Raw genomic sequence first — 27,886 nt, forward strand, 5'->3', positions numbered from 1 at the left:
AGTGAGATGTTTGGCTTGGAACATACAGGCTGTGCCTCTGTAGGCATTTAGATGGCTGTAGAGACTCATCCAGTGCCTTCTGATTTAGACAAAGGCACCCAGTAACTATACCTTGGATCCATTCTTGCTGGTTTCAGTGCTTGTATCTGCCAATGAGAGTCAAACACATGTGGATAGGCTACAATAGCTTCTGAAGGATACTATGTTCTGTTATTTGAATAGGTTTGTCCATAGCCAAAATACAGATTAAAAATCCAGTACTTGGACTTGCAACAACATGCCAAGCAATGCTTAAAATTAATTACAAAAGCCACAAGTTAGCAGCAAAATTAGTAATACACTGCATGTGAAAAGGAACTAAAATTTCTCATTGCTGCATTTTAATAAAGGGTTTTGTGTGTGATTAAAAAAAATAAACCAAATCTAGCAGGCCAAAGACATAGTGGGTTTTGCCTCCATTTCACATGGAAAACACTAACATCTCAAAAGAATTGAGAATTGGGACTAAATAACATTTAATGATAAGCCATTTCTTGTGCAGTACTGCTGGAGAAGCAGCTTTGCTCCCCCTCCCCTTTCCCAGCCAAGAGGATTCTAAGGCATGGAGAGATTTTTCAGGGTTGGGAGGAATTGCCACAATTAGGGATTTTCTGAACCCTGTGTGCATCCTTCAAGTATTTTTCCAGGCCAGATCTTCTAGGTAAAAGATATCAAGTTCTCCTTACACATGAGAAGAGATTTGTTTAGAATAGAATAGACCAGACCAGACCAGGTTGGAAGAGACCTTCAAGATTATCGAGTCCAGCCTATCACCCAACACCATCTAATCAACTAAACCACAGCACCAAGCACCCCAGCCAGTCTCTTCCTAAACACCTCCAGTGATGGTGACTCCACTACCTCCCCAGGCAGCACATTCCAATGGGCAATCACCCTCTCTATGAAGAACTTCTTCCTAACATCCAGTCTAAACCTCTCCTGGCACAGCTTGAGGCTGTCTCCTCTTGTTCTGGTGCTGGTTGCCTGGGAGAACAGACCAACCCCCAGCTGGCTATAATCTCCCTTCAGGTAGCTGTAGACAGCAATAAGGTCTCCCCTGAGCCTCCTCTTCTCCAGGCTAAACAACCCCAGCTCCCTCAGCCTCTCCTCACAGGGCTGTGCTCCAGACCCCTCCCCAGCTTTGTTGCCCTTCCCTGGACACCTTCCAGCAACTCAACCTCTTTCCTAACCTGAGGGGCCCAGAACTGGACACAGGACTCAAGGTGTGGCCTAACCAGTGCTGAGTACAGGGGGAGAATGACCTCCCTGCTCCTGCTGGCCACACTGTTCCTGATGCAGGCCAGGATGCCCTTGGCTTTCTTGGGCACCTGGGCACACTGCTGGCTCATATTCAGCCTACTGTCAACCAGGACCCCCAGGTCCCTTTCTCCCTGGCTGCTCTCCAGCCAGGATCATTAATGGTACCTGCTAAGTCTGGGCTTCAACTTCCCAGCCTGCAGACAATCATCTCAGGTACATCACATCCCTAAAAGTGCATTTGCTTTGGGAAGAACAGATAAAACTGTGGTACTATTTAACTTTTTATTACACAGAAATACATTTATGCTTTTGTCTTACCTCTTGGCAGCCTCCCCCCTCAGAGCATGGCCACATAGCTGTGGCATAACCGAGGAGGTGGGGAGCTCTTAAAGTGCATCAGCTGCTGCTGAAATAAAAAACTCAGTTGGCAGAATATTCCCTTGAGAAGATCCTGTCCCACCTTCCTTGTGCCAAGCTGCTCCCTCTTCCTTTCACCAGCAGCTTCTGACCCCATCAGCTGGGCTGAATGCCAAACAGATTGTACATGTGGCTGGTCTCTAAGTGAGGAGAAGTAAATTTATGTCAAGGATATAGAATGAAAATCATTGTTTGCTTCAAATCAAGTACTGGGTATGCTTCCAATGCAAAATTAATGACCCTAATTTAAGCTGTGAGGAAATGGGAAGGGAGATGCTGGAGTTGGAGGGAGACAGATGGAGAAGAAATACAGTAGTGAAAGCAGTTAGGAAACAAAACATGGAGCAATCACAATCGCTTCTCCAAATGTGGAAGCCCTGACCCTACTTCAGGATGCAAGTCCACTAATTGCAGATTAGCAACTCTGCCTATATAGCTTTACCTCTGCACTGGCAGGAAATAGGAAAAGAGATCATCAAGAAGCCTAGTTACTATTCTTCTGGACTTCCTAACGTACCACCAGCAGCTGAAGTGTTGGTATTTTGATCACTCTCTCCTGGAAGAGTTCTTTGGCTGTTCTCTTACAGACCAGAAATAACTTCAAGCTTTCTTAGTTCATTCTCCATCTGTCCACAGTGTCTTGTGCTGCATTGTCTCTGAGGACTCACTGTAAAAAAAAATGAATGCTTTGCCCTGTAAGATACAGGACTGACATATTTAGATCAGAGAATTCATCAATAGAAACCATGGAATCAGTAGCAAATCCCTCTCTCTGTGAATTCATGTTTTTCTTGACCTAACACAAGGCTTAAGTGGGCTCCTGAAAGCTAAGTTCCTGAAGCAGTCTTGACAGGGAAACTGATGAATAGTAATTGTAGTTCTCAGCAATTTCTTCATAGAGGCAAGTAGTAAACAAAGTAGTTTATATCTGCCAAGTTAAGGGAAAATTGCCCATTTTAAAACATTTTGATTGTTTTTAATTGTTTAAAGCAATTTATTATTGTTTAGCCTATGTGTTAGCTTGAAAAGGCACATGCTGGACTAAAGCTGTATGATTAGGATGGTTTGAGCTAAGCTCAACTCCATGGATTGATACCTAAGCAAAATCAGTGCAGGACAGTGTATACTAAAGCCTTCAACAGTCACATTATGCTCAGATGAAAAAAAAAATTGGGGTGAATGAAAGCAAGAGAAGCTTTATTCACAGAATCACAGAATGCACTTGTGTGGAAGAGACCTTCAAGATCATCCAGTCAAGCTTTTAGAATAGAATAAACCAGGTTGGAAGAGACCTTCAAGATCATCGCGTCCAACCTATCATCCAACACCACCCAACCAACTAACCCATGGCACCAAGCACCCTGTCAAGTCTCCTCCTGAACACCTCCAGTGATGGTGACTCCACCACCTCCCTGGGCAGCACATTCCAATGGGCAATCACTCTCTCTGTGTAAAACTTCCTCCTGACCTCCAGCCTGAACGTCCCCTGGCTCAGCCTGAGACTGTGTCCTCTTGTTCTGGTGCTGGCTGTCTGGGAGAAGAGACCAACCTCTGCCTGTCTACAACCCCTCTTCAGGTAGTTGTAGAGAGCAATAAGGTCACCCCTGAGTCTCCTCTTCTCCAGGCTAAGCAGCCCCAGCTCCCTCAGCCTCTCCTCATAGGGCTTGTGTTCCAAGCCCCTCACCAACTCAGCACTGCAAGGTCAACACTAAACCATGTCCTAACACAAAGCAATGTTGTTATCAAAGCACACCTGCCCTGATCTTTAGTTCATGTAAGTTGGGGGTGTTACACCAGTAACTAAAAAACCCAGAAAAAAAAGGTAACATAGCCCTTCCTTCTAAGGCAGATGATCTGTTGTGAAGAAAAGTAATTTCCTTGTGAGTGCATTCAAAGCCTTCTATTGATTTGCTTTGCACAGCATCCAACTGCAACACTTGAGAAAGAATGCAATGACAAAATTGCCTTTACCGATAAATGGAAAACCAGGTGACCTGAGAATCTAAATTCAGTATTTATGGAATGGTTTAGAATAACAGAATTATAGAATCATAGACTTGTTAGGGTTGGAAGGGACCTCAAGCATCATCTAGTTCCAGCCACAGAAGAGGGACCATGAACAGGGACCCCTCACACTAGATCAGGTTGCTCAGAGCCACATCCAGCCTGGCCTTAAAAACCTCCAGGGGTGAGGCTTCCACCACCTCCCTGGGCAACCTGTGCCAGTGCCTCACCACAGAGCCCTGGAGCAGGCTGTCCTGGGGGTTTGTGGAGTCTCCCTCTCTGGAGATACTCAAAACCTGCCTGGATGTGTTCCTCTGTGACCTGCCCTAGGTGACCCTGCTCTGGCAGGGGGGTTGGGCTGGATGATCTCTTGAGGTTCCTTCCAGCCCCTAACATTCTGTGAAAGATCTTTAACTCATGACTGTCTTACATCCTCCTGTGTAACCTAAGAACCAGCCTGTCAGCTTCTTTATTTGTAATAGCAAGCAAACCCTCTAGTAGCATGCACAGGAAAAGAAGGCAGACAAAGAATGATTGATTACTTTTTCTTTTTTAATCCTCTTTTTTTTATCATGAAAGAGGGCTGAGAGACATTTTCACTTCTCTAAGAGAGGGCATCCCTGGTCTGTTGAGAAGTACCAGTTAAAATGGAAAATGCACTTGGAGGTTTCTTCCAATCTGGCTGATTCTGTGATTCTGTGTAACTTGAGTTAGGAATCTGAGTTTAGTCTAGCACAGCTGGGTCTAGAATATGGCCTGGAAGTCTGGAATCCTTTCTTGTTTGAAGGCAAACCAAATTGTCACTATGACTCCTGCAGTCTGGAAGGAGTGGCTGTGGTGATGTCCAGGTCAGAGAGATTTGTCCTTGCATCTCAGGGCTCTATTTAATTCCTGCACATGAAAATAACCCTGCAGGCAAAAGAGGAATACTTAGTGGTTCTCAAAATTGATGTGTAATGAAGTCTGTATTTCCAGGCTTCAGTGCAGTTCAGGGTTCATTATCAATAAAAAGAGTTTCTGAAGAAGCTCATAATCAGTTGCAGTAATCAGATGCAGTTACCCCATCTTTTATTTGCCTACTGGCAAAGGTTCAGAGATTCAAGTGAAAACTGGCAGTGCTGGAGAAAAAAGAAAACATTCAGCAAATGCCCTTCTTACCAAGAAAAAGCTGCTGAGCTCATTAAAAGAAGTGTGCAAATACTCTTGAATCCTTTCCAGTCTACTAATGCAGAGTCACCTGGGTGCATTTGGAAATCCTCTTTGTTTCCCTAAACAAAATATCCCTGAGAAATGGTGATATCCTGGAGCTCCTCTCGCTTCTCTAAAGCAGCACATCAATGTGCAGTATTTGTCATGAGGTGATGATCCTCAACTAAGATTCTGATTCTCCCTTTGCCCATCTCATGCCACCCCATTATTGCTACAAGATCTTGGTAGCTCCTGATGGCACTGATTACTTCCCCCCCCTCCAAGAGGAAGGATTCCACACTATTCAGGTATTGCATGGGTTTGGCCTTCCAATCAGCTTCCAAACTAATATTGAGGAGTCAGAAGCCAATTATTTGAAGGAAGGATTTACTATGTCTTATATTTCTGAGCTGCAGTTGCTCTGCATTCTGTTCCTGGCATCAGTTCAGCTACTGCAGGCTCTCAGATGAGTGCAGTCTCCAGTATCTCATCATCTCCTCAGTGCTTTGCGTTTCTTAGACTGTGGCAAACCAATCTCTGCTCTCTTTCTCCTCTCAAGCATCTCATAAAAGAATGAAGCCAACTGCCCATCTCCCAGGCTGCTGTAACTAATGTAGCACTACAGCACCTGCTGAAGCTCACCAGCTTTCAGACTCCACTCAGGGTTAATAAATCTGAGACAGCAGTTAAAAAAAGGGGGGGGGGGGGGGGAGGGGGGAAGTTCTGAGAAGGATTTATTAATTTATGCTCCTGAACAAATGTTTCTGACATGATGCATGATGAGATTGCCATACTCTGTACAGAGAGGTTTTTCTAGACATCTTCTTTCCACTGTGATGACAGAACTTGCAATAGAGGTGGTGAGGAGTGGGTGTCAGTTCAACAGACTCTACCCCAGTTACAAAGATGGCTGCATGCCCAGATGAGATGAAGCTTCAGGCTTCCTTGCTACTTTTTCCTGCATCTGTATGTTCAGTCTTGCTGAAAAACCAATTAAGCTGTCTGGCACCTGGCACAGGAGTGAAGACACGAGGGGTTACCTTCCTGTGTTAAGCTGGCTAGGAAGTTTTATAACCAAAAAGAAAAGGGGGAGGGGGGGGAATTAAAAAAAACAAAACCAAACACCCAAAACCCCACAAAAAAACCCAATCAAAAAAGCTATTTCAAGCTAAAAGCTGGAAGGAAAGGAGCAAGTCAAGCTGTGCCTTTTGGGTCTTTTTTTCTGTCCATGCTGAAGGTTAAGAACAGTCTCCTTTCAAAGCAGAAGACCCTCTATACTTTATAACCAGGGGCACTTTTGTGGTTAGTCTCCAAATGTGGCTTTCTGGCAGGTGGGCCAACACTGCCTGGCAGGGGCATTTTGTGCAGAACACTTGCAGGGGGTGGGGGGCAGACGCTGGCTGGGAATGGCGTTTGGTGCAGAACGCTTTACTCTTCAAACTTTTAAATACCGACTTATGTAGATAAGAAAGACATAGAAAACCTCTTCAGTATTTTTCTCTGAGCCTTAATTTCCTCATTCACTGGCAAAAAACCAAAAATATAGTAAAAGTCTCCTAATCATCACTTGAGTTGTCAAATTCCTCCCAGTCTGAGACGTAGATGAACTCCGAGGGGAAGTCAGGGTGGTATTTCATGCGGTCCGCCTGCCATTCTGAGCACCAGTTCTCTGTCTCCGTTAAAACAGACCTGGGCAAAGTGAGGACGCAGGCAGCCATCCCAGAAATGTCATCCTCCAGCTGGGGCCCTTCCTCCCAACAGTCTCTCTCTGCATCATAAATGTGGACGTAGTCCATGCGGATCCCTCTGTTGTGGGACCTGCCTCCCAGGACATAGATCCTGTTGTCTAAGACGGCGATGCCCGGCTCCCCGTGCCCTGCGGGAAGGGGACATACATTTGTCCACTGATCGGTGCTCGGGGTATAGCAGGCAACCTGTTAGGAAAAGAAAAGAGATTAGCCAGCCCCCAGCTGGTTTCTTAGTGACAGAGCCTGGCCACATGGTAAACTGTGTAGGGAAGGCAGGAGAGAGTGGATTGCTGTGCGGTGGGACGGCGCTTGGCAGCAGACTGCACACAACTGCCACAGAGCTGTGAATAGAATAGAATAGAGTAGAGTAGAGTAGAGTAGAGTAGAGTAGAGTAGAGTAGAGTAGAATAGAATAGAATAGAATAGAATAGAATAGAATAGAATAGAATAGAATAGAATAGAACAGGACAGGACAGGACAGGACAGGACAGGACAGGACAGGTCTCCACACTGAGGTGTCTGCATGGCAGCACATAGCTCCAGCAGCTCTCTTCAGCCACACTGTGTGCCTGTCAGTCCCCATGTCTAAAACAATGCCTTTAAAGTCAGTACTGTAGCACTGCTGAGGCCACATAGAATACAATAGAGTTAACCACGTTGGAAAAGACCTTTGAGATCATCAAGTCCAACCTATCATCCAACACCATCTAATCAACTAAACCATGGCACCAAGTGCCTCATCCAGTCTCCTCCTGAACACCTCTAGTGGTGGTGACTCCACCACCTCCCTGGGCAGCACATTCCAATGGCCAATCTCTCTTTCTGGGAAGAACTTCTTCCTCACCTCCAGCCTAAACCTCCCCTGGTGCAGCTTGAGACTGTGTCCTCTTGTTCTGCTGCTGGTTGCCTGGGAGAAGAGACCAACCCCCAGCTGGCTACAACCTCCCTTCAGGTAGTTGTAGACAGCAATAAGGTCTCCTCTGAGCCTCCTCTTCTCCAGGCTGAGCAACCCCAGCTCCCTCAGCCTCTCTTCATAGGGCTGAGCTCCAGACCCCTCGCACAACTCCTGCCCCTGCTGCTGCTGCAGGAACAGCTGGATGGCATTCAGAAGGATGTATGCAAGAGTGGAAGAGATGAGGACATGTGCTAACAGAAGGTCAGACATAATGCATCTGTTTACATCAGGGAAAAAGAAAAGTGCTGGACCATACAAATTCTGGCAAATCTGCTTAGCTGTCTCTGAACCTTTGGTTGGGGAGGTTTAGATTTCATTGGGTACTCACTTGGCTAACTGCTTGGATTTGTAAGCAGCTTCTGATCATTCACAGCCACTTTTCAGCTAAATTTATCCCTGCCACCTTCTTTGGCTTTGTAAGAGAAGTTACTTTTTGTGTCTTCATGTCTGTAGGCTGAACATCCCCACTTCCCTCAGCCTGTTCTCATAGCAGAGGTGTTTCAGCCCCCTGATTACCTTTGTGGCCCTCCTCTGGACCAACTCTAGAAGCTGGAATAAGACTCAAGATAATTCCCTTTAGCCATCACTCATCATCAGGTACTGCACATTTAATTGCATCAGACAGAAGCCATCCAACATATCCTTAACAACTCTGCCCTGCAATTCCTTAAGGCAAACTGCAAAGTTCTTGACTTAGAAAAAGGGCATGTGAGAAGACAGTGCAAAGCAAATCTTGTTGATGTGCTGCTTATTGGGCATGTTTCTTACCAGCAAATGCAATCCATCAGAGATGGTTTAAAACTGATATGGATTCCAGGTGCTAGAGCTTCAGTGCTCTCTAGGTTAGACCATGTGTTCAAGACAGCAATGAATCACTGCAAGTGCTGCAAGTGAGTTATGGAAGGCTGGTGCTGGGCAGGCAGTTCTACTTGCATATAGTGGGAGAAAGACCTCAGGTCAGAGTGCAAGTGTCCCTAAGAAACACTCCTCCAAGCAAGCCACAAGTGTGCCATGCTCTCACCTGGTGAACATCCCTTCTGTAGCCAGAGTCATTGTTGCTTCCCCCAATGACGTAGAGCTTGCCCAGCAGTGCAGCCATCCCATGCCAAGCACGTCTCACTGGACCATCTGCTAGCACCTCCCAGTGGTCAGTCTTTGGGTCATAACATTGGAGCTCCTTCAAATAGTCTTCTCCTCTCCTCCCACAAGTAATGTACATCTTGCCATCCAGCGCTGCTCCGGCATGTGCATAGACCTGGACGCCACATGGGAAAGCAAAAGGTTGAAGGTCTGCATTGAGGTTTTTTTTCTCCCAGTTTCAGGGTATGGAACAGAGGTCAAGGCAGTGATACTCCTCACAAGTGATGCAGGTATCAACATATGGAAGGATTTTCTTCTAGACAATTCCTTTCTAGGTGATTGTGCTGTAGGAGTGAATTTCTGAATGAAGGATGCTCCAATTTCTGAACCCTCCAGGACTGCAGTGGGTTCTCACTCTGCACTGCTCCTTGATCAGAAGGTCACTCACACTACTACTTTTCTCCCTAGTCTATGTGGAAGCTTTTCTGATGGAGCCTTTCCTCCTACAAGCAGTGTTACCAGGAATGCAGGATAATTCTACTTGGTAGCACACAGCTGGACCTTAAGGCTTTTTGTATCCCTAGCACATTTATTACTCATGACCTCACACAAACAGCTTATCCTCTTCTGCCTCTGCATCCCTTCTGGAAAATGGCAGCAATATTCCTATTTTTAAGGTGCCCTGAGGTTCTCAATTGAAAGGCATTATAAAATCATAAATATTTTGTGCTGCTCACAAAGCTTTAAAAGGTGTAGTAGAAATCAGCACAGTTTCTTACAAGATGACTCAGGATTTTATTTTGCTTCCCTAACCAAGATTCATCAAGAAGTTGTTTGTATTTACCTTCCTCCTCTGCAAGGCTTGTAGCATGAAAATGGAAATTCTTGCCTTTTTAGCAGTGTCAGAACTTGGAACAAGCTTTTCCACTCCTAAACCCAATTCCCATGTCACTACACCGTTTCCTGGTGTCTGGAGTCAAGACAGATGGTTTGGCAATTGCCATTAGAGTCATAGAATCCTAGAATGGCTCAGGTTGGAAGGGAACTCAGAGCTCTTCTACTCCAACCTGCCCACCATGGCCAGGGACACCTCTCAACTAGACTCAGCTGCTCAAGGCCTTACACAGTCTACCCTTGAACACCCCCAGGGAGGAGGCAGCCACAGCCTCCCTGGGCAGCCTATTCCAGAATCTCACCACCCTCACACTGAACAACTTCTTCCTCAGCTCCAGTCTAACCCTGCTCTGCCCCAGCTTCAAACCATTCCCCTTTGTCCTGTCTCTAGACACCCTCAGGAAAAGTCTCTCTGCAGCCTTCCTGTCGGATCCCTTCAGGTACTGGCAGGCAGCTCTAAGGTCCCCCTGGAGCCTTCTCTTCTCCAGGCTGAACACCTCACCCTGTGCTCACAGCAGAGCTGCTCCAGCCCTTGGATCATCTTTGTGGCCTTCTCTCTGGACTTGCTTCAACAGCTCTGTGTCCTCCTCATGCTGGGGACACCAGAACTGAAGGCAGCACTCAGCAAATAACATCACATTTAAAAATCCACATGAGAAAAGTATCTAAAGAGATGAAATCAGGAACTGGGGGATCTGCAGCAGAGTGTGTAGCTCTCACATTCCTTACCTCCTTCTTCAGAGGTGCCACAGATTCCCATGTGTTGATTCTGGGGTCATACCTCTCCACTTCCCTCAGGTCCTCGCGGTAATTCCGGCCTGCCACGGCGTAGATGTAGTTGTCCACAACACAAACACTGAGGTCAGCGTGCTCCTGCTGCAGGGGCTGGATCTGGAACCACTTGTTGTGCCGTGGGTCATACCTTGTGCAAGAAGGGGATCAAAGAAAGGGATTCATCAGGCCACAGGATCATTGCTGGCATACCAGGCAGCACCACAGATGGGGGTTACTCTCCGGCCTTTGGAGAGCTCAGTTGCAAGTGGAGGGAAATTTGGACCTGTCAGCCAGTTATTATTAGCAAAGTTGGTCTATGCTATTTTTAGAAGATGTGTTTTAGCTGACATAATCATGCTGTAAAAGCCTTGGGTTTTCCATCATCTTGTATATGGCCAGCAGGTTAGGGATCAAAATCTCTGCTTGCACAAAGCTATTCTACAAGGTAGCACAGTCTAAGAATAGAATAGAATAGAATAGCATAGCATAGCATAGCATAGCATAGCATAGCATAGCATAGAATAGAATAGACCAGGTTAGAAGAGACCTTTGAGATCACCAAGTCCAACCTATCACCCAACACCATCTAATCAACTAAACCATGGCACCAAGCACCCCAGCCAGTCTCTTCCTAAACACCTCCAGTGATGGTGACTCCACCACCTCCCTGGGCAGCACATTCCAATGGCCAATCTCTCTCTCTATGAAGAATTCCTTCCTAACATCCAGCCTAAACCTCCCCTGGCACAGCTTGAGACTGTGTCCTCTTGTTCTGGTGCTGGTTGCCTGGGAGAAGAGACCAACCCCCACCTGGCTACAACCTCCCTTCAGGTAGTTGTAGACAGCAATAAGGTCTCCCCTGAGCCTCCTCTTCTCCAGGCTAAGCAACCCCAGCTCCCTCAGCCTCTCCTCACAGGGCTGTGCTCCAGACCCCTCCCCAGCTTTGTTGCCCTTCTCTGGACACCTTCCAGCAACTCAACATCTTTCCTAAACTGAGGGGCCCAGAACTGGACTCAAGGTGTGGCCTAACCAGTGCAGTGTACAGGGGCAGAATGACCTCCCTGCTCCTGCTGGCCACACGGTTCCTGATATAGTCCAGGATGCCATTGGCCTTCTTGGGCACCTGGGCACACTGCAGGCTCATGTTCAGCCTACCATCACCCAGTACCCCCAGGTCCCTTTCTTCCTGGCTGCTCTCCAGCCACTCTGACCTCAGCCTGTAGCACTGCATGGGCTTGCTGTGGCCAATGTGTAGAATCTGGCACTTGGATGTGTTCAATCTCATGCCCTTGGACTCTGCCTATCTGCCCAGACTGGCAAGGTCCCTTCTGCAGAGCTCTCCTATCCTCTAACAGATCAACTCCTGCCCCCAGCTTGGTGTTGTCTTCAAATTTAATAGCACAGAGGCAAAAGTCCAAAAAGGGCATAAAGATCTGGTGAGTTCTGATTATTTCCCTAAACACCTGCTGCTCAAAGGGAACATTGTGAATTCAGATTGAAGTATCTCAGCTGGGTAATTTTACGTACAGAGAACTGGCTGTGGAGTGGAATGCTGCATGCCCTAAGGACAGCACAACTAAAACCAGCCCAAATGACCACAACACAGAGACAAAAGGATTTATTTAGTATCATAGTATCATAGTATCATTCAGGGTTGGAAGGGACCACAAGGATCATCTAGTTCCAACCCCCCTGCCATGGGCAGGGACACCCCACAATACATCAGCCTGGCCAGAGCCTCATCCAGCCTGGGCTTAAACACCTCCAGGGACAGGGCCTCGACCACCTCCCTGGACAACCCATTCCAGGGTCTCACCACTCTCATGGTGAAGAACCTCCTCCTCACATCTAGCCTGAATCTCCCCACCTCCAGCTTCATTCCATTCCCCCTAGTCCTATCACTACCTGAGATCCTGAGAAGTCCTTCCCCAGCCTTCCTGTAGGCCCCCTTCAGATACTGGAAGGCCACAATTAGGTCACCTTGGAGCCTTCTCTTCTGCAGACTGAACAGCCCCAACTCCTTCAGTCTGTCCTCATAGGAGAGGTGCTCCAGCCCTCTGATCATCCTTGTGGCCCTTCTCTGGACATGCTCCAGCACCTCCACATCCCTCTTGCAATTTCTGCTTCTGCAGTGCAATGGGCATGAAGCTTTGAACCTGGTCCTTCATCCTGCTCTTCTCCTTGGCACAGAAGAACCTAAGAAGAGGGGTCAGCAGATGGAGGGAGGTGAGTCTGCCACTTTGCTCCACTCTGCTGAGACCTCACCTGGAACACTGCATCCCTCTCTGGAGCCCTCTACACAGGAAGGACATGGACCTGATGGAGCAGGTCCGGAGGAGGGCCACAAAAATGATCAGGGGGCTGGAGAACCTCTGCTAGTAGGACAGGCCGAGGGAGCTGGGGGTGTTCAGTGTGGAGAAGAGAAGGCTCCAGGGACACCTAAGAGCAGCCTGCCAGTCCCTGAAGGGACTCCCAGGCAACCAGCACCAGAACAAGGGGACACAGTCTCAAGCTGTGCCAGGGGAGGTTTAGACTCGAGGTGAGGAGAAAGTTCTTCACCGAGCGAGTCATTCGCCATTGGAATGTGCTGCCCAGGGAGGTGGTGGAGTCACCGTCCCTGGAGGTGTTCAAGAGGAGACTGGACGTGGCACTTGGTGCCATGGTCTAGTCATGAGGTCTGTGTTGATAGGTTGGACTCGATGATCCTCGAGGTCTCTTCCAACCTTAGTTATACTGTGATACAAGGAAGCTGCAGAGGGACTGTTCCCAAAAGCCTGCAGGAACAGGATGAGGGGCAAGGCTTTGAAATGAGAGGAGAGCAGATTTAGATTGGATGTTAGGAACAAGTTCTGCATCATGAGGGTAGTGGAACACTGCAACCTGAGGCCCCACATCCCTGGAGGTCAGGCTCAACAAGGCTCTGAGCTACCTGATCTAGTGGACATGTCCCTTCTCTGACTACAGGGGAGTTGGACTGGGTGACCTTTGGAAGCCCCTTCCAACCCAAACCATTCTCTGATTCTGTAAGAGGACCCTTGAACACTGCTGCTGTGTGCACAAACACTTGAAAACTCAACCAGCAACAGCATTTTGGATTAAAAACCCTTCTGGCAGCTATACCCCTTTGTGTTGGGACTTTAACTACACACAGAGGACTTGTAGAAAATCCTATTTGAAGAACTTCTAGCCAGTCTAGGGCTCTAGCTTCATTACTGCTTCCCACAACCTTAATACTTCCCCTCCTCTACAAAGGCAGAGTGTGACATCTGTGATGCTCTTGAACAGGCAGCTCTTTCTGCCTCATCCTAATGAGCACTGATGGAAGCTTCCTGTTACTGTGAGGCTCATGTCTTTATTCCTTATGTTTTCTGGGGCCCCTCAGTTCCTACTTTTTCAGTTTAGCAAGCACACAGTTCTCACTACTGGCTTACTGATTCAGAGCTGGGCAACAGGGTGGTCATAAAAAGAAGGACAGGATTTGAGCCTCATCTTACCTCCAACACCTTGACTCTGCTCGAAAACCATTCACATTGTTGTCTCCACCAATTAAATATACAAAGTTATTGAGAACAGCAATTCCTTGGTTGGACATTCTGGGGGCTAGAGCAGCTGTTAAGTGCCTCCACTCTCCCAACAAAGGGTTCAGATACTTGGCTTGATCACTGAGGACAACGGAGGGGGTGGAATGCATCCCTCCGAATCCCACCACGCAGCGGAACTCCGATCTCAGCTGCGTCTGGGAGCTCTGAAGCATCGGCTGAAGGCATTCGTTCTTGTGGTACATGAGGGCATCTGCCACTTTGTCTTTTAAAGGACATGGGCTCAGTTTGTCATGGAGCCTCTGCAGGATCTGGGGGTCCATCAGAGGAAAACGAACTGTCTCGAGCAGCTTAAGAGGCTTCATCAGGGAAACCTGATCTGCCTCCAGCAGGTCTGTAGCGTAATGATAGAAGAGTGCCCCATTGTAAACCTCAAGCTCATAGTCCACCTCCAGGCGGTTGCTGCTGAGAAGGGAGTAGACCTTCTGCAGGGGTAGCTGGCGGTACACCTCTGTCCTGGAGAAAGCTGCAAAGTTCTTCAAGATGTAGGAGTCTAGCTGGTCACTCAGGTGCCTCAGGTCATAATGGTCAGCTAGCCTGTACACATCAAGGATGTTCTCTTCGTCTACCCAGGCCATGAGAAAATCACAACAGAACTTAATGACTTCTGGAATCTGAGAGGGAGAGAGAGAGAGAGTTTTCACCTGGGACACCAGTTGCCTCACACTCAAGAGACAGGTGACAGAAGCCTGCCATGACTGGAAGAATGGCACCCACAAGATCATAGACTCATAGAATTGTTAGGGTTGGAAGGGACCCCAAGGATCATCCAGTTCCAACCCCCCTGCCATGGGCAGGGACACCTCACACTAGATCAGGTTGCTCACAGCCACGTCCAGCCTGGCCTTAAAAACCTCCAGGGATTAGGCTTCTACCACTGCTCTGCTCACAGTCTGATCACCCTGCTCACTTGCACCCAATTCACCTTGCCCCAGAGAAAAAGAAGTCAACAAATGGAACTCAATCTACCACCGGGCTTCCAGCCACATTACACAGCACACCTCAGCTCGGCTTCAGGTGCAGCAGCAATGTGGCTGCCAAGGCACAGGGGACACAGGACAGCCAGCTGCCAGGGCTGTCAGTATGGCACCAAGCTGCAGGCTGCCTGAGCTGTCAGCATGGCACCAAGCTGCAATGCTGCCTGGGCTGCTAGCATGGCACCAAGCTGCAGGCTGCCAGGGTGGCACCAAGCTGCTGGCTGCCTGGGCTGTCAGCATGGCACCAAGCTGCTGGCTGCCTGGCAAGCACTCCTGAAGACAATGCATGGAGGACATGGTGAAAGGCAGGTTTGCAGCCACCCCACAGCTGCTCTTTTAGAGCACTACAGTCATAAGTGTATCAAGGCCTGGTACAAATCTACCTTCATCATTCCAGCACAGGAAGCCGTTTGAAAGGAAAATTAGTATCTAGTGTTGTCTCCTGAATACAGCTTGAAGTTGTACCTGGCAGGAGGGACTACTCCCAGATAAAGAACTGCTGTCCAAGAGCCTCTCTGCTAACTAAGTGGTGCTAGCTGTGTAGCAACCAACCAAAGCAAGCACTCAGAACATTTAAGATTTGGCACTGAAGCCTTGTGCTGCAGGGGAAATGAGAGAATAACCCCTGCCTTAAAGGCACTCAAGGTAGTGATGGGGTCAGGAGAGATTACATGCCCTTGAACTCCATCTGTGGAAGATCTTGAGGAGCACAATGACTTCTGAGCAGCAAGCCTTGTCCTTTACCACAGGCCAGAGGTACTCTGTTTCAGGGAAGATCTCCTAAGCACGTCAGTGAAGTGAATGCTATCTAAACCAGTCCTCTAGATGAAATGTTTGTGAGTAATAAGATGTTTCTAAGCAATAAAAACATTGGCAGAAATGAGATGTGCAAGCACTCATTCATTGTTCCCAACCTTCCATAGTTAGTTCCAGGGAATACAGCATCCCAAAGAAATCCTCCTCATCTGCCCCATGCTTTTTTTTCACCCCCTAACCCTCCTCCTCCAACCAGCTGCTCACATTTTCTATTCCTTTCATTGTTGCTTTTGTTTCTTGCCTCATTTTGTTTTTTTGTCCCATCTCCCAGCACCTCACCTGAAGCTGACAGGCTGCAGCTAAGGTTTCCTGTACACTGTTGACACTGAGTTCCAGCTCAGAAGTGTAAATGAAGTTCAAGATTTTACACATTGCATTGTAGGAGATGCCATGGATGTGAACTTCTTCTTGCTCCTTTTCTCTCAGTCCCCCTGCAAACATCCCTCTGTGAAAAACAAACAAACAAAACAAGGCACTGGCACATGCTGTGGCAGATGTGCATTGAAGCTCTTTTCAGCTGGCTTATCTTATGCTGTCCTGGGAACATAAAACTATTCAGGAAGATAAAAATCTAGCCAGATACCTGGATGGGATTGCTCTAAGGCAATGACACAGGCCTTTAGGACCTTTCATTCTGCAGGAAAACAGCAAGGGCCATCTGAAAGGTGAGACTGTCAGCTGAAGGGCTTAAAAGCACATCCAGTACATAAGGATGGCCAGTGGGGAGAGGCAGATATAAAACAGGGGAACCTGGGATTGTAGGAACTAATTCTAAACTAGAGCAGCTCTTCTTCCAGTCAGAAGTTTGTCTGGATTGCCATGGGATTGGTTTGTTTGCTCTATGAAAATAAATCCAGCTCAAGGAACTGCTGGTCAAACTGACCAAGGGAGTGCCCCAGGGAATGGGCAGTGGGTCACACTACAGAGGAGTGACCTGCTTCCAGTGACTTTTTATGTATTATGAAATACATAATTCATGCTGGAGCACCTCCCCTGTGGGGACAGGCTGAGAGAGTTGGGGCTGTTCAGCCTGGAGAAGAGAAGGCTCCAGGAAGACCTTAGAGCAGCCTTCCAGTACCTGAAGGGGGCTACAGGAGAACTGGGGAGGGACTTTTGACAAAGGCATGGAGTGACAGGAAAAGAGAGAGTGGCTTTAAGCTTGAGGAGGGCAGATTTACACTGGAGATGAGGAAGAAATTCTTTCCAGTAAGGGTGGGGAGACACTGGAACAGGTTGCCAAGGGAGGTTGTGGATGCCCCTCCCTGGAGGTGTTCAAAGCCAGGCTGGATGAGGCCTTGAGCAACCTGGGCTGGTGGGAGGTGTTCCTGCCCATGGCAGGGGGCTTGGGACTGGATGATCTTTAAGGTCCCTTCCAACCTAAACCATTCTATGAATGAATCCATGAAATGATCACCACAATAGACTAAGTCTTGAAATGCTAAGGGTATGTTAAAGGCAACCCAGGGTACATTTATGCAGAGGACACCTGTTCAGGTAGTCTCTCCTCTCTATATACCTCCAAACAGCATAGGCAGTGAATTTAGTGGAGGTTAAGTTCAGTGTGCAGGAAGAACAGCTTGAGACCTATAGAGAAATAACAGAGCCAAATGAAACCAGGCTTAGCACTGCAGAACCTCTTAGGGGGCTAACTTAAAATCCAGAAGCAGCATCCCAAGACAGAGTATTTCATAGAATCATACAATTGTCAGGATTGGAAGGGACCTCAAGGATCATCTAGTTCCCACTGTGGAACAGGGACCATGGGCAGGGATCCCTCCCACCAGATCAAGTTGCTCAGGTGGCTTCCACCACCTCCCTGGGCAACCTGTTGCAGTCTCTCACCACGCTCATGGGGGAGATCTTCTTCCTAACATCCAATCTGAATCTACCCATTTCTAGTTTTGTTCCATTCCCCCCAGTCCTATCACTCCCTGACACCCTCAAAAGTATCATAGTATCATTCAGGGTTGGAAGGGACCACAAGGATCATCTAGTTCCAACCCCCCTGCCATGGGCAGGGACACCCCACAATACATCAGCCTGGCCAGAGCCTCGTCCAGCCTGGTCTTAAACACCTCCAGGGACAGGGCCTCGACCACCTCCCTGGACAACACATTCCAGGGCTTCACCACTCTCATGGTGAAGAACCTCCTCCTCACATCTAGCCTGAATCTCCCCACCTCCAGCTTCATTCCATTCCCCCTAGTCCTATCACTACCTGAGATCCTGAGCAGTCCTTCCCCAGCCTTCCTGTAGCCCCCTTCAGATACTGGAAGGCCACAATGAGGTCACCTGGGAGCCTTCTCTTCTGCAGACTGAACAGCCCCAACTCCTTCAGTCTGTCCTCATAGGAGAGGTGCTCCAGCCCTCTGCTCATCCTTGTGGCCCTTCTCTGGACACGTTCCAGCACCTCCATATCCCTCTTGTAATAGGGGCTCCAGAACTGGAGGCAGTACTCCAGGTGGGGTCTCACCAGGGCTGAGTAGAGGGGGAGGATCCTGAGTAGAGGGGGAGGCCCTCCCCAGCTTTCTTGTAGCCCCCTTCAGATACTGGAAGGCTGCAATAAGTTCTCCTCAGAGCCTCCTCCTCTCCAGACTGAACAGCCCCAACTCCCTCAGCCCGTCCTCATAGCAGAGGAGCTCCAACCCTCTGCTCACCCTCGTGGCCCTTCTCTGGCCACGCTCCATTTGGGCACTGTGGGCTGGTGTCCCATTCAGACGCATGCCTGTCCCTGCCAGGCTGAAGGGTACCTGAAGTAGTCACAGGACGCAGCCAGCAGGATGCGATGGGCCTCGATGGGCTTCTCCTCCACCACCAGCACCACGTCAAAGAGGATGCTGCTGTCCCGCAGCGACACCAGGCCGCTGAGCAAGGCCTGCGAGTGCTCCGCGCTGCGGTAGGTGTTGCTGGTGCGCGGCGGGAGGGAGGCCTCCAGCTGAGCCTTGGGTGGCTGAGGCAGCTCCTGGTCCTCCGCCATCCCCGGCAGAAGTGCTCAGGCACCAGCCGGAGCGCAGCGAAACCTTCTGAGCCAGCGGGAACCGGCAGAGCTCTGTGTCCTTGGCTTTACCAACGCTCCGCTGCCCCCCACCTGCCGCGGGAAACAAAGAACTCTGCAGTCAGCTCCCCCCCTCCTGGTGGGTTGAAGTTACCCCCCCAGCACAGAACTGCCAGCTGGAAGCAAGTGAAGCTGTGTTCACAAGCATAACTACAACCTAGAAATAGGGAATGCAACGGCTACATACAAAATGTACAACACTTCACTGGCTCACAGGATGTTAGGGGTTGGAAGGGACCTCCAGAGATCAACCCCCCTGCCAGGGCAGGACCACAGAATCCAGCACAGGTCATATGAGAACACATCCAGATGGGGATGGAAAGTCTCTGGAGAAGGAGACTCCACAACCTCTCTGGGCAGCCTGCTCCAGTGCTCTGTGACCCTCACAGTGAAGAAGTTCCTCCTCCTGTTGAGGTGGAACCTCCTGTGCTGGAGTTTCTCTCCATTGCCCCTTGTCCTATCCCAGGGTGCAGGTGAGCAGAGCCTGGTCCCTCCCTCTTGACTCCCAGCCCTCAGCTATTGATAGACATTGATTAAATCCCCTCTCAGCCTTCTCCTCTCCAGACTAACCACCCCCAGGGCTCTCAGCCTCTCCTCATCAGGCAGTGCTCAGTCCCCTCATCATCTTTGTAGCCCTCCCTTGGACTCTCTCCAGCAGATCCCTGTCCTTCTTGAGCTGGGAAGCCCAGCACTGGATGCAATATTGCAGGTGAGGTCTCAGCAGGGCAGAGTAGAGAGGGAGAAGAACCTCCCTGGATCTGCTGGACACTTCTTACTGTACCCCAGGATGCATTAAATTGCTGATGGATATTTATAAACTTCTATTAAATCCCCTCTCAGTCTTCTCTTCTCCAGACTAAAAAGACCCAGGGCTCTATTTACATATGCTTACAATTTATAAACAACACAAGAACCAACCCCCCTGCACAAAACCAGAGGGTTACTGACAGCTTCCCCCTCCCTGCTCTTTTCCCTCCCCCCTGTACACATGGGACAAGAGAAAAAAAGGAGGAAAGCAGAGAGTAGGCTGTTAGTACTTAACCACAACAAAGAAAGGCAGCCAAGGTCAGCAAAGCCAGCAGGAGCACCAGCTAGAGCAAAGAAGCCAAAAAAGAGAGAAAGTTAGCTTACACAAGTAGCTTTATGTTAGCTATCAGACCACTGGGATTATTTAGACCTTATCATTGTTTCCCTTTTCACACCTGATGGGTCATTTATTTACACTCTACTACTTCATGTTCAAGATCTGTGGAAAATGTTCCTAAATCACAGCCTAAAACTGCCCCAGCCCTGCAGCACTGCCACTGGCAATAGCCAGGTGCACAGCAGCACAGCAAAGGGGCAGAAGGTGGCTGTTCAAAGAAGTGCTCTGACTCCTGGGCTTTCAGTCCCAGAGTCAGAGTATGTAGCACGTGGGAAAACTTGCACCCTGTGGTGGGACAAGGGGCAAGGGATATAAACTCCAGCACAGGAGGTTCCACCTCAACATGAGGAGGAACTTCTCCACTGTGAGGCTCACAGAGCACTGGAACAGGCTGCCCAGAGAGGTTGTGGAGTCTCCTTCTCTGGAGACTTTCAAGCCCTGTGTGACCTGTGCTGGATTCTATGGTCCTGCTCTGGCAGGGGGGTTGGACTCGATGATTTCCAGAGGTTCCTTCCAACCCCTAACATCCTGTGATCTGTGATTCTTTTTCTTAACCAGAGTTTCACTTCCCCAGCCCATTACCAGAATATTTTGCACTTCTGCATCATTTATAACAAAGGACAGACATAGGTTTTGCCAAATTCTAAGTTGGCTAATATCCTCAGATAACTTTGCTGCAACATAAACTGCACCTTCAATCTTTCTCCTGGTGTTTCCCCACAGTATCTGAAAGCTGCCTTCTCTCCCCAGCTTTGTTTTTTCCCTTTCCTTTAGCTGAGCACATTTCCAACTGTCAGGCTATAAAATCCTGTATGAAACTGTAGCCTTCAAAGTCAGGTTCCCTACTGTGACACCTTCAAGCTCGCATGCAGGGCTTCCCCTTCACTGTGGTTCCCTGCAGGGAGAGGGAATTTTCTCCAGTGCAGGCACTGTACAGGGCTATCCTGTACCTTTGTCTAGGGCTGCTGCTGACACTGTAGGAAGGTCCCCTATGGCCCATGGGGAAACACCTGTAGAAAGCTGTCTGGGGAATGATTGTGTTTCGTGCCTGTGCTTAAACGCTGAAAAATCTCCCGAGTCCTCTTTCACCATCCTGTAATTTACCCTTTCCATTGTCTCTGAAGAATGTCAGAAGCTGCAGCAGTTAAGAGCTCCCAGACTCTATCCAGTCATCCAAGGGCGTTGCATCCACCACCCCCCACCCTCCCAGCCCATTAGCAAAAGGAAGTAACTTGGCTGATCCAGCTGCTTCACACTGAGTTAGAACAGCCTCTCCCCCAGCGGCCTGGGAAACAGCTTAGTGGCACAAGGGACAGGCACAAGGGGTTATCAGCAGTCAGAGAAGCAAAAGCAGAACCAACCCAGCAAATCCAGACAAAACAATGAAGAAACAGAGCCACTGTTGAACTGTGCCAGCCACAGGCAGGGAAAGCAGCGCTGGAAAGCTCTCAGGGTGTTCTCTGCATGGTCAGTGAGGAAGGAGCTGTCTGGATGACACCATGAAACATGAAGGCATTTATTGTTCTGACTGAGGGAAGCTACCCTACACTGTCCCAAGCACCAGGAAGCAGAGAAAATGGGATGGAAAAAAAGCCCTGAAAAAGCATATTAATGGCTGTCTGCTCTTTGCTAGCAACCACCAAGACAGCTAGCACAGGAGCTCTGATGAGATATCCTTCTAAGGGGCACCTCCATGGTCCATCAGGCAGGGGAAACTCTCTGCCATCAGCTGAAGGGATGGGTAAGGGACTGGTTTTCATGGCAGTGATGCTATTCCTAGGTGCAGGGCTGGGATGTCATTGGTGTTACTGAAACATGGTGAGATGGCTCCCATGGCTGGACAGTGGGATTAGATGGGTTCAAGCTCCTGAGGAAAGACAGGCAGGGGAGGAGGGGTTGACCCTCCACATCAGAGACCAAATGGAGTCCATGGAGCTCCACCTGGGGATAGGAGAGGTGACAGGGACCTTATGGGTGAGGATTAAAGGGAAAGCAAGGGAAGCTGGCATCATACTGAGAGCCTGCTACAAGCCACAGCTCTGCTTCCCAAGGCACCTATCTGTTATCTGCTGTACCTTTTATCTGTGCTGTAGCCAGCAGCTGGGTCAGGGCGCATGCCCTGGATGGATCCTGCTGGTGTCACTGCTATTGCATGGTGTTAGAGGCACTTCCACAAGCACTCTTTCTATGCCTACCACCCATGCCATACAGTGTTGCTTACTAGTGTGTGGGGTGGGGGTGGATTTTGGGGTGGGTTTTTTGGTACAGTTGTGCTGACAGCCTTGATTCTCTACTGCAGAGAAATAGCTGGATACAGGGAAGATTATCCAAGTTAGTTTCTATGGAAACTCAGACATTTTTGCATTGAAGAAGCTCGTGGCTGTCAGTTCCATCCCTACAAAGAGGTGGCTTATGCAGATAGTGATATTTTCTTGTGCATCAGCTGTGCCTAAAATAGACCAGAGCTTGCTGGTGTCGGGTATCCAGATCTGCTTAGCTTACTGCCATATGGACAGGTGCTTCAAGCTTGGTAGGAGTCTCCCCTGCTTTCATAGTGAAATTGTGAAATAATCTAGGGCTGGAATGAAACTTGGGAGGTCTCTAGTCCAACCTCCTGCTGAAAGCAGGGAAAACTGCAAAATCAGGTTAGGACCCCAAGAACCTTGTCTAGGCAAGTGCAGACTCTCCATCCTGGGTGTTTATCCCCCAGATTTGGTTTCCTCATCCTCTCTGAATTTCATTTTCCTGCAGTTTGTGACACTTGCCTCTCATCTTTGGAACTGTGCACCACAAAGAAGAGTTTGGCTCTACCCAAACATTCTTCTGTACCCATTAGATAGCTTATAAAAGGGCAACTGGCTCTGCCCTTAGCCCTCTCTCCTCTGTACTGAACAAACACAGCCTTCTTACCTTGCATGTGCATGTCCCTCCTTGTACACCCTCCTGCCCTGTATGGTGATCTTCCACTGACCTCACAGGTGGTTTTTTTTCAGCATGGAGCTCAAAGCTGGGCATGACATTCAGGTTTTGTGGACCTGCATGTGCTAAGCAGAGTGGGGAACAGCCAACAGGTCATGGGAAATCACTGTGGTCTTGCTTCTTCAGTATGAAGCTGGCCTCTACTGAGAAATCATTCAATGTGCTGCCTATCAGGGCCCCCAGGCTCTCCTCTTGCAAGGCTCACTTCTAGCCAGGCTTGTCTCCAGCCTGCTGCAATATATGGAGTTCCTTTGACCCAGGTGCTATGGAAATTCACATGGTTTCTCTTGGTCTGCCCTTAGAGGTTGCTGATGCCTCTCAGTTGCAGCTCTGGCCTCTCTCCTGCAGGTCACCTTCTTCATAGCTTTTTTTTCTAATACAGAGCAACCAGCAGGGCATGCTGATTGTGATCCAAATAGATTAGGCTCTTAAAAGTCTTGGTGCATTTGAGGAAGTTTAAAACCTGTGCCCTACGGCTTTCCACACCTTTGTCTCTCCAAGAATTAGGATCTAAGCCAGGCTTCAGCAGCAAACTTGACAAGAAGAGACTAATCAAGACCTGAGCAAAATGCTAGCTATGCTGACTCTCAGGGGCTGCAAAGAGGCAAAACCTGGCTATGTACCAGAATTTCAGCAGGGCAGAGGGCACACAAATAAACAGATCAACTAGTCAGGGAGTGTGCAGAATAGGGATGCAGCTGGGTGCCTGCCAAAACAGTTCAGAAAACAAATGTGATGCAACAAACAATGCAAACCCAAAAGTATTGTTGCTCCTAACTGGAGTGCAAATACTGCAGGAATTCACCAACTGCACAAGAATCTGTAATGGGCACTTGTAAGACTGCTCCATGGGAGACAACTCAGTACACAATTATGTGTAGACAAGACTGAAGCCAGTTTCCAAAGGGAAGAGGGGTAAAGGAAAAACACAAGCTTTGCTCAGTGGTGCTTCCTTCAGAATTATCCCTCCATGCCTTCAGAACTGTGAAAAATGAATAAATACCTTCCTGAAATGCCTCTTCAGTTTAGGAACCTTCCACAAATACAGGAAATTACTTCAGCTACTCTTTTGACTGAGGTTCTCACAAATAGACAATTGCTAGGATGTATCTCAACATTAGTTTTGAACATTCATCAAAGGATGAGAGACTTTTGCTAGGCCAGACACTCTACCTTTCTTGAAGTCACAGGATCACACATCACAGGATGTTAGGGCCTCCAGAGATCATCAAGTCCAACCCCACAGAATCCAGCACAGGAATGCATCCAGATGGGGCTGGAAAGTCTCCAGAGAAGGAGACTCCACAACCTCTCTGGGCACCCTGCTCCAGAGCTCTGTGTTCCTCCTCCTGTTGAGGTGGAATCTCCTGTGCTGGAGTTTCTCTCCATTGCCCCTTGTCCTATCCCAGGGCACAGGTGAGCAGAGCCTGGCCCCTCCCTCTTGACCCCCAGCCCTCAGATATTTATAGAGATTTATTAAATCCCCTCTCAGCCTTCTCCTCTCCAGACTAACCACCCCCAGGGCTCTCAGCCTCTCCTCATCAGGCAGTGCTTAGTCCCTTCATCATCTTTGTAGCCCTCCCTTGGACTCTCTCCAGCAGATCCCTGTCCCTCTTGAGCTGGGATGCCCAGCACTTGGTGTAATATTGCAGGTGAGGTGGGCAGAGTAGAAAGGGATGAGACAGGAAGGCTGGGGAAGGACTTCTCAGGATCTCAGGGAGTGATAGGACTAGGGGGAATGGAATGAAACTGGAGGTGGGGAGATTCAGGCTGGAGGTGAGGAGGAAGATCTGCCCCATGAGAGTGGTGAAGCCCTGGAATGGGTTGTCCAGGGAGGTGGTCGAGGCCCCGTCCCTGGAGGTGTTTAAGCCCAGGCTGGATGAGGCTCTGTCCAGCCTGATCGAGTGTGGGGTGTCCCTGCCCATGGCAGGGGGGCTGGAACTAGATGATCCTTGTGGTCCCTTCCAACCCTGACTGATACTATGATACTATGATCTGCTGGACACTTCTTACTGCACCCCAGGATGCATTAAGTCGCTGATGGAAATACGCTAGCACATCACTCTGGGCTGAATTTCTGAGCCAGTTTCAGTTTCTAAGCATTAGGATATCCTTGATGTGTGGGAGGAAGCCAAAAGGTGTGGTTTTTGGGAAACAGCTTTTGCAAAGTGCTGTCTCACAAGTTTTGGCATTCATTCATTTCAGCAAACACCTGTTAGTTGCTTTTTTTACCCCCCCCCAAGCCTACTGCAAGTTATGTCTAAGGCATATCGAGACTAAAATATCTCATATTTAATAGGTAAAACATCCATGAAATGTGTCAAAATATACAGGCATTTAATGACTTCCCCCTGTAAACAGCAGCATAACCTAAAGAGGATGACGTTTCTAACTTAAATATTTTGCTTTATCCATGAGCAATTTGTAACCTCCCTAAATGCACAGAACTGCAAAGTTGCCTGCAGTGCATTTTTGGGAGGTGGCCCAACTGCTACCAAGAAATTGTAACAAAGAGAACCAAAATTCAGTGTGGTGCTAAAATGCTTTCTCTGGTGGCTAAATCTTTTAAAGAGTTTTATTATCTCTTACTACTTTTTTTTTGGTTTTATTTCTGTATTTCCTATTTCTTTATTTACTAGTTTTGAAACAAGACTTGCTTTTCATCTGAATCATTCAACATCCATGTTTTCACAGCATCACAGTATAACTAAGGTTGGAAGAGACCTCAAGGGTCATCGAGTCCAACCTATCAACACAGACCCCATGACTAGACCATGGCACCAAGTGCCACATCCAATCCCTTCTTGAACACCTCCAGGGATGGTGACTCCACCACCTCCCTGGGCAGCACATTCCAACAATGAATGACTCACTTGGTGAAGAACCTTCTCCTCACCTTGAGTCTAAACCTCCCTTGGCACAGCTTGAGACTCTGTCCCCTTGTTCTGGTGCTGGTTGCCTGGGAAAAGAGACCAACCCCTTCCTGGCTACAGCCACCTTTCAGGTAGTTGTAGAGGGCAATGAGGTCTCCCCTGAGCCTCCTCTTCTCCAGGCTAAACAATCCCAGCTCCCTCAGCCTCTCCTCACAGGGCTGTGCTCAAGGCCTCTCCCCAGCCTTGTTGCCCTTCTCTGGACACATTCAAGTGTTTCGATGTCCTTCTTAAACTGAGGGGCCCAGAACTGGACACAGTACTCAAGGTGCAGCCTAACCAATGCAGAGTCCAGGGCACAATGACTTCCCTGCTCCTGCTGGCCACACTATTCCTAATGCAGGCCAGGATGCCATTGGCCCTCTTGGCCACCTGGGCACACTGCTGGCTCATGTTCAGGCAGCTGTCAATCAGCACCCCCAGGTCCCTCTCTGTTTGGCAGCTCTCAGCCACTCTGACCCCAGCCTGTAGCTCTGCATGGGGTTGCTGTTTTGGTTTGAGTAGAGTGGCTGCTTATCTTTGAAGGGAGGAGCGCTAAGCTAAAAACAAGTGGCCTCCCATTAGGGTTTCAGCTTTTCCAGGCTCAGGAGGTAGTGTCCAGTTCTGTGTTCAGACAGATCTGGTAAACCTGTGAGGAATATGTTCTTCTGACAGGTTTGTCCCAAGAACTGTTAGAAAACCTCTCAAAATAGCCTGAAGTCTTTTCCATAACACCAAGAACACTTTCAAAAGTGAAGCTTCCATGGGGCCAAGTTAAGGACACCAAAACTGCCAGTTTATAAATCAGCTAATGGTCTACGTTCTATGAGTCTTGACTCAACTAGTTGGCAAGCCTTGAAGCTGCATTGTTGAATCTGCTTAAACCCCATCATGGAGTGTCCACAGTTTAAAAACCAAGAAGGAAAAAAACCCATAAATCAGGAAGTAATGAATCCTGTGCCACACACAACAATTAAGTGACCTGTAGCAGATCAGAAGCCTGAGTCAGTGCACTCCAGGTTTTATTTCTGCACCAAACATGAATTTATACTATGCACCACCTTAATTTTGTTCCTGCAGGGATGCTTGGGGCTTTTCCCCCTGCTCTGTAACCTGGACATTTCCAAACCAGGAACACTGAATGAGCAGTTTTCTCTGCAAGGGAAGAGTACCTGGAGATGCACATGGTTAAAAGAGGTGGCCTGACTTTAAGCTAACCCTGTGATGAAGAGGTGAAAGCCAGTTCAAGCACGGTTATGGTTTTACTTTCTCTTCCCGCCCTTCTGAAAACGCTTTTACAAGCCCTGAGACCCAGTGTCCTTCTCCCTTGCCTATCCCACCTCCCATGGCAAGCGAGGCCTGAGGCAGGTCAGGCAGCTTCACACAAGGCCGTGGGTCTCGGCCAGGCGTCCCCGGGCGCTCCGTGCGGGCGGCAGTGCCGTGGCTGGCCCGTGCGGGCGGCAGGGCCTCAGCAAAGGGCTGCCCTTCGCCTGGCTGCGGTAAGGGCGGCCCCGGGACCGGCAGACGCCGCTCTGCTGCCTGCCGCGCTGACCCCAGACCTGGCCCATGCCCCCGCTGTGCCCCCGCCCCCGGGCATCCCTGCGCCAGCGGGGGAAAGCAGGACACCGGCTCACCGCCCGGGCCTCAGTACCGAGGCGCCCAAGCGGGGCACGCTCCCGCGGGCGATCCCGGGGCTCGCTTACTCCCGACTAAGGGAACGGACAACGCCGCTGACCGGGGCCGGCCGGAGAGATCGCCTCCCGCGGGAAGAGCGGGCGACCCAGCCCGCAACCTGCACGCCCTCTCCGCCCCCTCCCGAGCCACCTACCGAGAGCGGCGGGAGCGGCGGCCTCCGGCAGCGGCTTCCGCCTTCATGTGCGACCCGGAAATCACGGCGACCGTGCCTGACGCGCCCGCCGGTGAGGGAGGAGCGGCCGCAGCCGGAACCGGGACGGACGGCGGGGGACGAGAGCCCCCCAGCGTCTCTCGGCCACTCGCCGACCCGAGACGCCCCAGCTGCCGGTGGCGCCGCAGCGGCCCTGGGCGCG

General features: G+C 49.2%; 1 protein-coding gene across 2 annotated transcripts; it reads right to left on the minus strand.

The window, feature by feature from the left end:
- Nucleotides 1-5,598: 5,598 nt before the first annotated feature.
- KLHL22 (kelch like family member 22) lies at nt 5,599-27,865 on the minus strand. Of its 2 annotated transcripts, none has more exons than XM_068157155.1 (7): nt 27,667-27,865; nt 18,502-18,839; nt 16,031-16,196; nt 13,854-14,572; nt 10,315-10,507; nt 8,633-8,866; nt 5,599-6,842 (listed from the first exon to the last, which is right to left on the minus strand). In XM_068157155.1, exons 2-7 carry the CDS (start codon nt 18,726-18,728, stop codon nt 6,465-6,467), a joined length of 1,917 nt encoding a protein of 638 aa, XP_068013256.1. In that variant the 5' UTR covers nt 18,729-18,839; nt 27,667-27,865; the 3' UTR covers nt 5,599-6,464. The 2 variants fall into 2 exon arrangements, with proteins under 2 accessions (XP_068013256.1, XP_068013258.1); XM_068157157.1 differs by lacking the exon at nt 27,667-27,865 and adding an exon at nt 19,849-19,873.
- Nucleotides 27,866-27,886: the final 21 nt, after the last annotated feature.

This window comes from Melanerpes formicivorus, unplaced genomic scaffold (assembly GCF_026170545.1).
Source record: "Melanerpes formicivorus ecotype bairdi unplaced genomic scaffold, bMelFor1.0.p_v2 SCAF_36, whole genome shotgun sequence".
NCBI lineage: Eukaryota > Metazoa > Chordata > Aves > Piciformes > Picidae > Melanerpes > Melanerpes formicivorus.

Excerpts from the sequence above, each read along its gene's own strand:
- KLHL22 (XM_068157155.1), bottom strand. The coding sequence starts at position 18,728 with ATGGCGGAGGACCAGGAGCTGCCTCAGCCACCCAAGGCTCAGCTGGAG. Across the intron at positions 14,573-16,030 it reads CTGCAGCCTGTCAGCTTCAG|ATTCCAGAAGTCATTAAGTT; the intron begins GTGAGGTGCTGG and ends TCTCCCTCTCAG. Across the intron at positions 6,843-8,632 it reads ACAGAAGGGATGTTCACCAG|GTTGCCTGCTATACCCCGAG; the intron begins GTGAGAGCATGG and ends TTTTCCTAACAG.